Raw genomic sequence first — 13592 nt, forward strand, 5'->3', positions numbered from 1 at the left:
AATAAAAGAAATTATTCAGATTGTGAAGGGAGACGAAAATGTAATAGTCATGGGTGACTGGAATTCGAGTGTAGGAAAAGGGAGAGAAGGAAACATAGTAGGTGAATATGGATTGGGGGACAGAAATGAAAGAGGAAGCCGCCTGGTCGAATTTTGCACAGAGCACAACATAATCATAACTAACACTTGGTTTAAGAATCATGAAAGAAGGTTGTATACATGGAAGAACCCTGGAGATACTAAAAGGTATCAGATAGATTATATAATGGTAAGACAGAGATTTAGGAACCAGGTTTTAAATTGTAAGACATTTCCAGGGGCAGATGTGGACTCTGACCACAATCTATTGGTTATGACCTGTAGATTAAAACTGAAGAAACTGCAAAAAGGTGGGAATTTAAGGAGATGGGACCTGGATAAACTAAAAGAACCAGAGGTTGTACAGAGATTCAGGGAGAGCATAAGGGAGCAATTGACAGGAATGGGGGAAATAAATACAGTAGAAGAAGAATGGGTAGCTTTGAGGGATGAAGTAGTGAAGGCAGCAGAGGATCAAGTAGGTAAAAAGACGAGGGCTAGTAGAAATCCTTGGGTAACAGAAGAAATATTGAATTTAATTGATGAAAGGAGAAAATATAAAAATGCAGTAAGAGAAACAGGAAAAAAGGAATACAAACGTCTCAAAAATGAGATCGACAGGAAGTGCAAAATGGCTAAGCAGGGATGGCTAGAGGACAAATGTAAGAATGTAGAGGCCTATCTCACTAGGGGTAAGATAGATACCGCCTACAGGAAAATTAAAGAGACCTTTGGAGATAAGAGAACGACTTGTATGAATATCAAGAGCTCAGATGGAAACCCAGTTCTAAGCAAAGAAGGGAAAGCAGAAAGGTGGAAGGAGTATATAGAGGGTCTATACAGGGGCGATGTACTTGAGGACAATATTATGGAAATGGAAGAGGATGTAGATGAAGATGAAATAGGAGATATGATACTGCGTGAAGAGTTTGACAGAGCACTGAAAGACCTGAGTCGAAACAAGGCCCCCGGAGTAGACAATATTCCATTGGAACTACTGACAGCCGTGGGAGAGCCAGTCCTGACAAAACTCTACCATCTGGTGAGCAAGATGTATGAGACAGGCGAAATACCCTCAGACTTCAAGAATAATATAATAATTCCAATCCCAAAGGAAGCAGGTGTTGACAGATGTGAAAATTACCGAACTATCAGCTTAATAAGTCACAGCTGCAAAATACTAACACGAATTCTTTACAGACAAATGGAAAAACTAGTAGAAGCCAACCTCGGGGAAGATCAGTTTGGATTCCGTAGAAACACTGGAACACGTGAGGCAATACTGACCTTACGACTTATCTTAGAAGAAAGAGTAAGGAAAGGCAAACCTACGTTTCTAGCATTTGTAGACTTAGAGAAAGCTTTTGACAACGTTGACTGGAATACTCTCTTTCAAATTCTAAAGGTGGCAGGGGTAAAATACAGGGAGCGAAAGGCTATTTACAATTTGTACAGAAACCAGATGGCAGTTATAAGAGTCGAGGGACATGAAAGGGAAGCAGTGGTTGGGAAGGGAGTAAGACAGGGTTGTAGCCTCTCCCGGATGTTGTTCAATCTGTATATTGAGCAAGCAGTAAAGAAAACAAAAGAAAAATTCGGAGTAGGTATTAAAATTCATGGAGAAGAAATAAAAACTTTGAGGTTCGCCGATGACATTGTAATTCTGTCAGAGACAGCAAAGGACTTGGAAGAGCAGTTGAATGGAATGGACAGTGTCTTGAAAGGAGGATATAAGATGAGCATCAACAAAAGCAAAACAAGGATAATGGAATGTAGTCTAATTAAGTCAGGTGATGCTGAGGGAACTAGATTAGGAAATGAGGCACTTAAAGTAGTAAAGGAGTTTTGCTATTTGGGGAGCAAAATAACTGATGATGGTCGAAGTAGAGAGGATATAAAATGTAGGCTGGCAATGGCAAGGAAAGCGTTTCTGAAGAAGAGAAATTTGTTAACATCCAGTATAGATTTAAGTGTCAGGAAGTCATTTCTGAAAGTATTCGTATGGAGTGTAGCCATGTATGGAAGTGAAACATGGACGATAAATAGTTTGGACAAGAAGAGAATAGAAGCTTTCGAAATGTGGTGCTACTGAAGAATGCTGAAGATTAGATGGGTAGATCACATAACTAATGAGGAAGTATTAAATAGGATTGGGGAGAAGAGAAGTTTGTGGCACAACTTGACCAGAAGAAGGGATCGGTTGGTAGGACATGTTCTGAGGCATCAAGGGATCACCAATTTAGTATTGGAGGGCAGCGTGAAGGGTAAAAATCGTAGAGGGAGACCAAGAGATGAATACACTAAGCAGATTCAGAAGGATGTAGGTTGCAGTAGGTACTGGGAGATGAAAAAGCTTGCACAGGATAGAGTAGCATGGAGAGCTGCATCAAACCAGTCTCAGGACTGAAGACCACAACAACAACAACTAGGTTGAGATTCCTATACTGCCAGAAAGATCTATACAGGTTTATAAATCCATAACCATTCAAGGGATTGATAAGATTTACAGCTCCTAGGGTATTGATACCATCTTTTAACACAGAAAAATTTGCTTCCAACCAGTGAAAAGTTTTCACCCTAGAAAGGGCGTTTCTAACTGGGAAATGAGGGAATTTTTTTTTACTTGTCCAGGTATACACCCTCGTTAAGGTTTCAGCTTTGCATATGAAATGAAGTGGCTATTGAGAAGAAACGCCATGCACTGGTGGTACAGTTGTTTTATCAGAACAGTAGCACTACATTGCAGGAATATCACTGAAAGAAATGGCTGTGAAGTGAAGTGGCTCTGTGTGAATAAATGAGTTGAAGAATATTATCCAGATATTTCAATAAATAGGTGAAATGAGTGGTGCAGCAGATTCCAATATCAGTAGGTGAAGTGGCTTTTAGCTATAGCCGACTGTGCAGCAGATGCCTCTAGAATTGTCAGAGGATATCCCCCCCCTCTCTCTCTCTCTCTCTCTCTCTCTCTCTCTCTCTCTCTCTCTCTCTCTCTCTCTCTCTCTCTCTCCTCCTCCCCCCTTCCTCTCTCCCCTCTCCACCACCTGGTAAACAGTTCAAAAGATTTTGTGGCACATTTTACACTAGTATCTCTACGCGCTACTAAAGAAGCCCAAAGATAGGCTTCAAGTGACTTTGACCTTCATTTTTGTCATGCGGGGAAATGAGTAACTTTCGGATGGACAAAGCATATTTTGCTTTGCATAAGGCTGTGAATGCACAGAACTTTCACATATGGGTTTGTCCTCCCAAATCTTGTGCCGGAATATCCACTGCACTCAGCGTATGTGAATGTGGTGATGTTTCACAAGCCCTTCATTCTCAGTCAGCGTTTCTTGGAGACAATGACACATCATGGACCCCTTAGGTGTACAGTGACATCTGAACTTGATAAGGACCTTGTTATCCTACGTGACTCCTGCATTTCGAGAACACAACGGTGTCTGCACCATTATTCTGATGTGAGATGGTGTGGCGTGATATGTCAGTTGTCGAGTGAACAGTTGGTTTCGTGAAACCTTCAGTATGACCTTCATTATATCTTGACAGTTTCAAGATATGTGGCCTTAGAGATCCACCATCTTAAATTCATGTGACATGTGGATGTTGGGATATCTGAAAGATTTATCAGGGATGTATCCAGAAACTCCTGATCAGAAGGCTATTATATGATGACAATCTGCTTACACTGGATATTCTATAGACAACTGTTAAACAACTGTTAACCATGTCATGTCATGGATACAGCATGTTGCAGAGTTGGTAGACCATTTTGAACACTTAACAGCTGATAATATCGTCATAAACGCACGAGAGCCACCATTATCATTGCTCTGGTCGTTTTTCCTATTTTCCTGCACTGATAACTCATTCTGGCTGCTTATAGCAACATATTTTCACCTGGTGGTAGAAAGTGAAAAATTACTTTTGAGCATACTCCGTAAGGACATCAGTTAATGAACATGCTACAATGTTTTTGCATCCTGCAAAGTATAGAGCCCATATTGCAGCACCCTGAACACTGTCAGTTTAATTACAACCAATTATAACGCCTCAGAACAACTTCTGCTTACGAAGGCAGTTTGCTGTTAAGACAAATTTACCCTCGGTAAATTCATAATAAAGTTAGTATGACGTCTGGCAGATATACCACACTCGTTCTATGATTGCTATTCAGCAGGGGTTTTTAATTAACAGCTTGTGTTTACTGTTGTTACAGTGTAATAACTATAGTGACTTCTGTCAGTGTCTTTCACATTACACAGTGTGCCACGTCTCCCTAACCATTCAAACCAGCCTAAATGGACGTACTATTCTCCATGCGTTCTGTCGGCAGCTCGTGGTCTAGTAGCTAGTGTTACTCCCTCTGGATGATGGGATCTCGGGTTTGATTACTGACCGGGGTGCGGATTTTCTCTTCCCAGTGACTGGGTGTTTGTGTTCTAACCATTTCATCATCATCATTTCTGTCAGTGGCTACATTGGACTGTTTAAAAAATAACTGCATAAAAATTCGGACTTTGTACAGCTGCTGATGATTGTGCAGTTGAGCGCCCCACAAACAAATCATCATCCATTAGTTCTGAGAGTAAGTGAACTATACTTCAATGTATATTTTGGTATGAAGTTTGGGATAACAGTGATACTCATTAAGATTACATAGTGATACATATTCAGTAGAGGGCCTGGTCGGTGGTGGTGATAACAGAGTAGATAGTCGTATCACCATGATTCCTGCTTTTATGGTAGGGGAAATTCTTTGAAATGGAGAAATACACAACCCAAGCAATGTTTGTACAAGACAACAGTACATTGCTTTGCAGATTCCTGCCCTGTGACTTAGTGGTTATGTGTTGGGTAGGAATCGAGAGACTGAAGAAATCAGGTGTGCTATTGCCCTCAAGGTATTTTAGATGAGGTTCAACGGTGATGTAACAAAATTTCAGTAATATGAAACTATTCGAAAGGACACACCTTTGGTGCTTGTTATTGATATCCCTGACATAAAAACCTTTATAGGCCTGCTTGTATTCACAGCAGTCTCCAAACCTGGCATCAAATACATTGATAACCTTTCCTTAGTAGGTGGATCCAGATGCAATATTTTCATGGTACTGTAAGGAACAGTTTTTGTTAACAATGGCAGCTATCTGGTTTGAGAATTTAGAGAACAAAGGAAGGAATAAATTAGAGATAACAGCTGTAGTGCCAAAGTTTTTAACAAATGTGGTGTAAACCATAAGCAGTGTTACTCTCCAGGATGTAGTGTGTGTGCTCATAAAATACACTCCTGGAAATTGAAATAAGAACACCGTGAATTCATTGTCCCAGGAAGGGCAAACTTTGACACATTCCTGGGGTCAGATACATCACATGATCACACTGACAGAACCACAGGCACATAGACACAGGCAACAGAGCATGCACAATGTCGGCACTAGTACAGTGTATATCCACCTTTCGCAGCAATGCAGGCTGCTATTCTCCCATGGAGACGATCGTAGAGATGCTGGATGTAGTCCTGTGGAATGGCTTGCCATGCCATTTCCACCTGGCGCCTCAGTTGGACCAGCGTTCGTGCTGGACGTGCAGACCGCGTGAGACGACGCTTCATCCAGCCCCAAACATGCTCAATGGGGGACAGATCCGGAGATCTTGCTGGCCAGGGTAGTTGACTTACACCTTCTAGAGCACGTTGGGTGGCACGGGATACATGCGGACGTGCATTGTCCTGTTGGAACAGCAAGTTCCCTTGCCGGTCTAGGAATGGTAGAACGATGGGTTCGATGACGGTTTGGATGTACCGTGCACTATTCAGTGTCCCCTCGACGATCACCAGTGGTGTACGGCCAGTGTAGGAGATCGCTCCCCACACCATGATGCCGGGTGTTGGCCCTGTGTGCCTTGGTCGTATGCAGTCCTGATTGTGGCGCTCACCTGCACGGCGCCAAACACGCATACGACCATCATTGCCACCAAGGCAGAAGCGACTCTCATCGCTGAAGACGACACGTCTCCATTCGTCCCTCCATTCACGCCTGTCGCGACACCACTGGAGGCGGGCTGCACGATGTTGGGGCGTGAGCGGAAGACGGCCTAACGGTGTGCAGGACCGTAGCCCAGCTTCATGAAGACGGTTGCGAATGGTCCTCGCCGATACCCCAGGAGCAACAGTGTCCCTAATTTGCTGGGAAGTGGCGGTGCGGTCCCCTACGGCACTGCGTAGGATCCTACGGTCTTGGCGTGCATCCGTGCGTCGCTGCGGTCTTGTCCCAGGTCGACGGGCACGTGCACCTTCCGCCGACCACTGGCGACAACATCGATGTACTGTGGAGACCTCACGCCCCACGTGTTGAGCAATTCGGCAGTACGTCCACCCGGCCTCCCGCATGCCCACTATACGCCCTCGCTCAAAGTCCGTCAACTGCATATACGGTTCACGTCCACGCTGTCGCGGCATGCTACCAGTGTTAAAGACTGCGATGGAGCTCCGTATGCCACGGCAAACTGGCTGACACTGACGGCGGCGGTGCACAAATGCTGCGCAGCTAGCGCCATTCGACGGCCAACACCGCGGTTCCTGGTGTGTCCGCTGTGCCGTGCGTGTGATCATTGCTTGTACAGCCCTCTCGCAGTGTCCGGAGCAAGTATGGTGGGTCTGACACACCGTTGTCAATGTGTTCTTTTTTTCCATTTCCAGGAGTGTACATTTGCACTTCCATCATCACTGCATGAATAGTTCATGAATGTACCTGCCACGAAAAATGTTGTGCAATAAAGATTAAGGATATGACAAGTACCCAGGACCTATATAATGCTTGCATGGAGGTCTCTAAAACAATTGATAAATAATTATCATCAAAATTTATATGTTGTTGAAGGTTTCCACAAATTCTGTTTCTTATTCTGGTTTGTTTACAGTTGACTTGCATAGCATAAAATTTTAATTGTAAGTTTTATTTCTAGTACTTTGGCAAACAGGAATGTGCACATTTGATACCTTACTTACAAATGTTTTGGATTTATTTCTTCATTAATAATATTCAGTTACTTCACTCCCATATGTACGAAAGTCCATGTTGTAACTAATTGAGTTAAAAAAAGTTATAACAACGTTTATTGATTGAGTTGTTAACGTCTGGAATCCGACATACTCCATAATACCAGTTACATTAAAGAACCATGTGATCCCAACTAAGGGTTTAAAAACTCTCGAAATTTGGCAGATACCATGCCAAACAAAACTATATATGAACAGAAAGGAAAAGAGTGAAAAGTTAGTCAGAACAGATAAAAACACTGGAGCATGCACGCCTTCAGTAGTTCATAATCCTTCATATCCAACATGATGCACATACTGGGGACCTGAAAGGCATCACAATTCTGTCCCATGAGAAAGGGTTCAACTGCAGATGGAAAAATTGGACCCAGATACTACAGGGGTAGCCCATACATCAGCTGTCATCACTGCCACTCAATATGTCAGCCTGCACTGTGTCTAATGGATGATGATGTGGCAATTTACATGTGGGTCTTTCAGTCAATTATGTTCTGCAATACCAGGTGACCAGATGTTGAGTAGATGTAAAAATTTTCAAAAAGGCTCACTACAAATGTATCGGAAAATTTACAACCACTTACATCTTTTTACATAGTATTTCCTTTTTGTGCAAGGCTTCATATAAGTTTCAGTGCCAAAAACAGTCTTAGATTGAAACCATCTGCAAGTGTATCAGTCACATTCATTCATCAGTATGCAAATTTTTCCCTTGATTGATGTGACATTGATTCTTGTTCATGAACGGTCATTGTCCACCTGATCAACATCCGTACTAGATATGCAATAAAAATATTGGAGCTCACGCTAGTTCTTGACTAACTGGGAATCAAACAAAAAAAAATCTGTTTACTAGGCCAAATAAATTTATCATTACAAAGGCGAAAGTGTCGGCAAAACAAAGAAAAGGCACTTAAGTGCTAAGATGATGGAAGAGAAACATTTAAAAATTATTTCTCTTAATTAAATCTGAAATACGTTGAACTTAAAAATTTTGAATTAAAATTTTTGGATACATTAAATAAATTGGTGTAGACTATTAACTTGTAGCACTGTATTGTATGAAGATTGTAACACATGAATGTGAATTATTTTATGCTCATCAAAAAATTCCAAACCGGCCACTATGTTCGAGCACTTCTAGGTGCTTAACTCCGAAAGCGTTTTGCTGCTGCTGCAGTCGCAGGTTCGAATCCTGCCACAGGCATGGATGTGTGTGATGTCCTTAGGTTACTTGGGTTTAGGTAGTTCTAAGTCTAGGGTGCTGATTACCTCAGATGTTAAGTCCCATAGTGCTTAGAGCCGTTTGAACCATTTTAATAATTACACACACAATCTGCAGTGGCTCTTATTGATCATTATTTAATTTCGTCTGGTTATTTTCGTTTTAAACCACTTTTACATGATAATTTCTTTCCTTCTGGTGAATATTGTAATTTTAAATTACTAACAGTTACTGAATATGTAATTTCTTATACACTTTTATGAATTGTGGCCTATAGTACTTGATTTATGGACACTCAAATATTGTTTCTTTCTTGTTTGTATATTAGTATTTAACATTCTTCTCCTTACTCTTCAGATTGACTCAGAGTACTGGTGGGAGCTGTGGCATATTATGTGAGGAAACTTATCACCATGGGCTAGTCAAGGATAAGTTGGTGATAGACATGAAGACGTCAACACACGAGTTGGGTCCCAATACAGAAGATGTGATTATTGACAAGGAGTGCTCAGATGCTACCCGATATGACTGTAGTACAAGCGAAAAGGAATTTCATGAATATAGCTGTAATTTCTGCCTACAAAGCTTTCCTTCCAAATACAGACTCATAATGCATGTGTTTATGCACATTGGTGGTACGCAACCACCTTTGTATGTTTGTAAGTGGTGCGGTGAGGTATTTCACAGTAATGTTAGTTTGAAAAAACATTTGAGAATGAGTGACAATTCTGTCTTACCTGCTAGCAACCATGAAAAATATGGCGATAGTGATCATCATCAAAGCAGTATCTTCTTGGATAGTGAGCGAGAAGTTTCTGTTACAGAACACAATGAGCAGTCTTCATGTAAGGAAACTTCGAAATCTTCAAAGAAGTCCTCTAATGACAGGCGTTACACACACATGAGAAATGATATGGAGAAATCAAATGATTATGGAGCTTCATCTAGAGCTGTTAATGTCACTCCCCAGGATGATGTACTTACTGCAAACAGAACCCACAAATGTGATATTTGTGGCAAATTGTTTGCTAGGTCATGTCATCTGAAGACTCACTTCTTAATTCACACTGGAGAGAAACCTCACAAATGTGATATTTGTGGCAAATTGTTTGGTAGGTCATGTAATCTTAAGACTCACTTATTAATTCACACTGGAAAGAAACCTCACAAATGTGAAATGTGTGGGAAATATTTCACTACTTTAGGTGAGCTCAAGAAACACACATTAATTCACACTGGAGAGAAACCTCACAAATGTGATATTTGTGGCAAATTGTTTGCTAGGTCATGTTATCTGAAGACTCACTTATTAATTCACACTGGAAAGAAACCTCACAAATGTGACATCTGTGGGAAATCTTTTACTACGTCAAGCAATCTCAAGGCACATGCTTTCATTCACACTGGAAAGAAACCTCACAAATGCGAGATTTGTGGGAAATGTTTTACTATGTTAGGCTATCTTAATAGACACACATTCTTCCACACTGGAAAGAAACCTCACAAATGTGAGATTTGTGGGAAATCTTTTGCTATATCAGGTGATCTCAAGAAACACACATTAATTCACACTGGACAGAAAGCACACAAATGTGACATCTGTGGGAAATCTTTTACTACGTCAAGCAGTCTCAAGGAACATTCTTTCATTCACACTGGAAATAAACCTCACAAATGCGAGATTTGTGGGAAATGTTTTACTATGTTAGGCTATCTTAAGAAACATACATTCTTCCACACTGGAAAGAAACCTCACAAATGTGAGATTTGTGGGAAATCTTTTGGTATGTTAGGCAGTCTCAGTAGGCATGTATTAATTCACACTGGAAGAAAGCCTCATAAATGTGTAATCTGTGACAGAAGTTTCACTCAATTGAGTACGCTCAAGAAACATGCATTACTCCACTTGAGAAAGGAACAAGTAGGTGTTAGTTTAAGCAAATAGGTATCCCTGGTTGGTGCTCTCAAGGCCTGTAAAATAATGGATGTAGCAGGGAGACAATAAATGGTAATGGCTGTGAAATAACAGTATAATGTGGTAGAATTGTGAAAAAATGTGTAATTATGTCTACTTTAGAGCGGTAGCAGATAAAATGGCAATATAAAAATCCGTATCTGCAGCTTGAAATGTCAAGAAATTGTATTGCTAAATATGCCTCAAACGTGAATCAAATATGTTTGTCATTAACACTGCTATTTTTTCCTATCGATCTTGAGACAAGAGGATTCTGCATTGTGATAAATCCTTACCTTCGTCAGTAATTATAAGTAGCATGCAATATTCAGTATAAGGCCAAGGAAATGTCATGACTTTCTGATTATTATCCCTAACATAGTCATCATGTATTACTTGTAACTCTGCATTTTAGAAACAATGTTAGCAATTGGGTACCCATATATTATGGCAGTTCCTTCACTCAGACTACTAAACTCAACACTGGAGAAACATGATTATGGCAATTATTTTACTCAGGTATGTTTTTTCAAGAGATTTGCTCTGTGTGTCATTAATAGTGTATATATTTGTTCTGTTAGTACTAATCCTGCATTAGTAAAAGTAACAACAAATACAACAACCTGCTTAATAGCATGAATGTCCACGTTTGGAACACAATGCGTAGACAGTTCTACATGATAGGGACTTGACAAGTTGTTTACATGTTTCTGGAAGTATGTTGCACCAGATGTTTTATTAAATCTTATTTCATGTACTTAATTGGTACTGATTGTTAAATCCTACCTCATTGGTTTTGTCCTTATCTAAGTGGAAAGTAATGCTCTCCCATTTTGAAAAATAAGAAAAATGACAAAATTATACAATATAAACAAACTAATACATATTAGCATCCAATCTCCTAATGCTTAGTCGTAAACGAGAGTCGTGACTGAATTGTGCCAAGATCCAAAATCCACTTCAGTATAAAATTACCCAACAGCTGCTGCTCATGCACCACTGGTTTTGGTGATCTCAATAATTCACAATATCCTTGATTACATATGATCATATAACCAATCTGAGAACAACTATAGTGACTGGGAGAGTGATGACACCAAGGCAACCACTCAACGTAGGTATTCCAGCTTATTCCACTCAGTGATGTGTGCAGTGTCGTAGTCAATGGTAACTTGCAATTTTCGCAAGCTAGTATTCATCAATGGTTTGCAGAAGGCGAGTCTTTGATTTTTTTGGTAGTGTAGGCAGGCAGTCTGTCAGTTGGGTGGCAGCATAAAAGGTGTTTTAGGGAAATTAACAGAAAAAGTTCAAAGCTATTGTGTGTGTAAGTTAAATGAACAGATAACCTAATGGTGGGTGTGATACAATATAATAAGAAAGTTGAATAAAAGTCTGCTGTTAGAGAAACTCAATAAGTCTCAAGCGTAATTGTATGGCCAGAGCAGAGAACTGCTACAATAGTTGGCTGTACTACCAAATACTGTAATTTGTTCACAGTGGGCATAAATAAGGGTTTGTGCCTTGCAACAACAGTGCAGAGCAAGGGAATTCTTTGGTTTCCTCCAAAATTAATGCAATTTCGCAGTTTGCGACAGTAGTGAGGGTAATAAAGTAGGATGCTTGTAATAATTAGTGTGAACGTACAGTTGAAATTCGAACTACTTGACAGTCTGATGTACAACCCTTGTAAACAATCAGGATATCCATCGCCAAATATTACATTCATAAGCAGCTACATAGGCGACAGGGAAAGAAGGCGATAACACTCAGATTAGCAACTGGTGCAGATTATTGACAGTGATAGCTGCACAGTTAACACATCTATCGATCTTGACAGTTTTACAACAGCAGCAGTGCAATAATATAGCCAGGTTGATTCCTACATGGAGTTGGTCATTTGCTTGTGTACTGATCCATGAAATGAATTACTAGTTACGGTTTTCAGGAAGGTTTCCACTGGCACTAAGTTAGGGCTGAGTCTCTGTTGCAGTTTTGGCTGAATGGTAGGAGCAAGGTGACAAGCAGTTCCTTCTGTTAACTGTTAATACTGAACAGGATATAAAATCTGTTAAATCTGAGCTCAAGAGGGTAATCAGTAAGCCAAAAATTGATTATTTTAGGACACTCCTCAGAGACATTCACTGTACTGATGTTTACAGTGCTCATGGCATGAATGAAAAATATAACATTTTTGCTAATAAAGTGCTTACCTTATTCGAACACTGCTTTCCCCCAAAACTTACCAAGGTTAGAGCATAGTCTACAAAGAAGCCATGGATTACTCGAGGAATAGGGGTATCTTGTAAAACAAAAAGAAAACTATCTGTCAATCCGAAACATTTCCAATGTTGATGCTATAGCACATTATAAGAAATACTGCAAAATATTAAAGACTGTAATATGGATGTCAAAGCAAATATATTACTAGGAAAAGATAGTCATATCAGATAACAAAATAAAGATAATATGGGATATAGTGCAGGAGGAGACCGGTAGAACCAGACATGAAGAGGAACAAATAGCATTAAGAGTAGATGATACATTGGTGACATGTGTATAGTGTTGCAGAACTTTTTAACAAACATTTTATAACTGTTACTGAAAAGATGGGGTTGTCAGGTTCGGTAGATGCTGCTATGGATTACCTTAGACCAGACATTTCAAGTAACTTCCATAATATGAATTTGACCCTCAACACCCCAACAGAAATAATGTCCATCATAAAATCTTTAAAATCAAAAACATCTAGTGGGTATGATGAAATATCAACAACGTTAATTAAAGAATGTGATTCTGAGCTAAGTAACATATTAAGCTATCTGTGTAACCAGTCGTTTATCAGTGGAATATTTCCTGAGTGGCTGAAATATGCTGAAGTTAAGCCACTGTTTGAGAAGGGAGCTAAAGAAATAGCATCAAATTTCCGTCCAATTTCACTGTTGCCAGCATTCTCAAAAATTTTCAAAAAAGTAATGTACAGTCGTCTTTGTAACAATCTTATCTCAAATAACATACTGTCAGAGTCACAGTTTGGATTTCTAAAGGGTTCTGATATTGAGAAGGCTATCTACACTTACAGTGAAAATGTGCTTAATTCATTAGACAAAAAACTGCAGGCAACTGGTATATTTTGTGATCTGTCAAAGGCATTTGACTGTGTAAATCACAATATCCTTTTAAGTAAACTAGAATATTATAGTGTAATGGGAAATGGTTCAAATCTTATATCTCTGGCAGGAAACAAAGGGTGTTACTAGGAAAGAGACATGTATCAAGCT

The 13592-nt window shown here is 39.9% G+C and overlaps 1 protein-coding gene across 13 annotated transcripts in view; it reads left to right on the forward strand.

Moving 5' to 3' along the window:
- The window catches only part of LOC126427402 (zinc finger protein 43-like), a 147607-nt gene extending 136536 nt beyond the window's left edge, over positions 1-11071 (forward strand). For 11 of the 13 annotated variants that reach the window (XM_050089764.1, XM_050089762.1, XM_050089763.1 and 8 more), the window contains one exon: positions 8718-11071. In XM_050089764.1, the coding sequence (XP_049945721.1) occupies positions 8718-10305 (1588 nt within the window). In that variant the 3' untranslated portion in view covers positions 10306-11071. The remainder of the gene's footprint in view (positions 1-8717) is intronic. The other 2 variants (XM_050089773.1, XM_050089771.1) reach the window with 2 other exon arrangements.
- The last annotated feature ends 2521 nt before the right edge of the window (positions 11072-13592 follow it).

Source organism: Schistocerca serialis, chromosome 11 (genome assembly GCF_023864345.2).
Source record: "Schistocerca serialis cubense isolate TAMUIC-IGC-003099 chromosome 11, iqSchSeri2.2, whole genome shotgun sequence".
Taxonomy (NCBI): Eukaryota; Metazoa; Arthropoda; class Insecta; order Orthoptera; family Acrididae; genus Schistocerca; species Schistocerca serialis.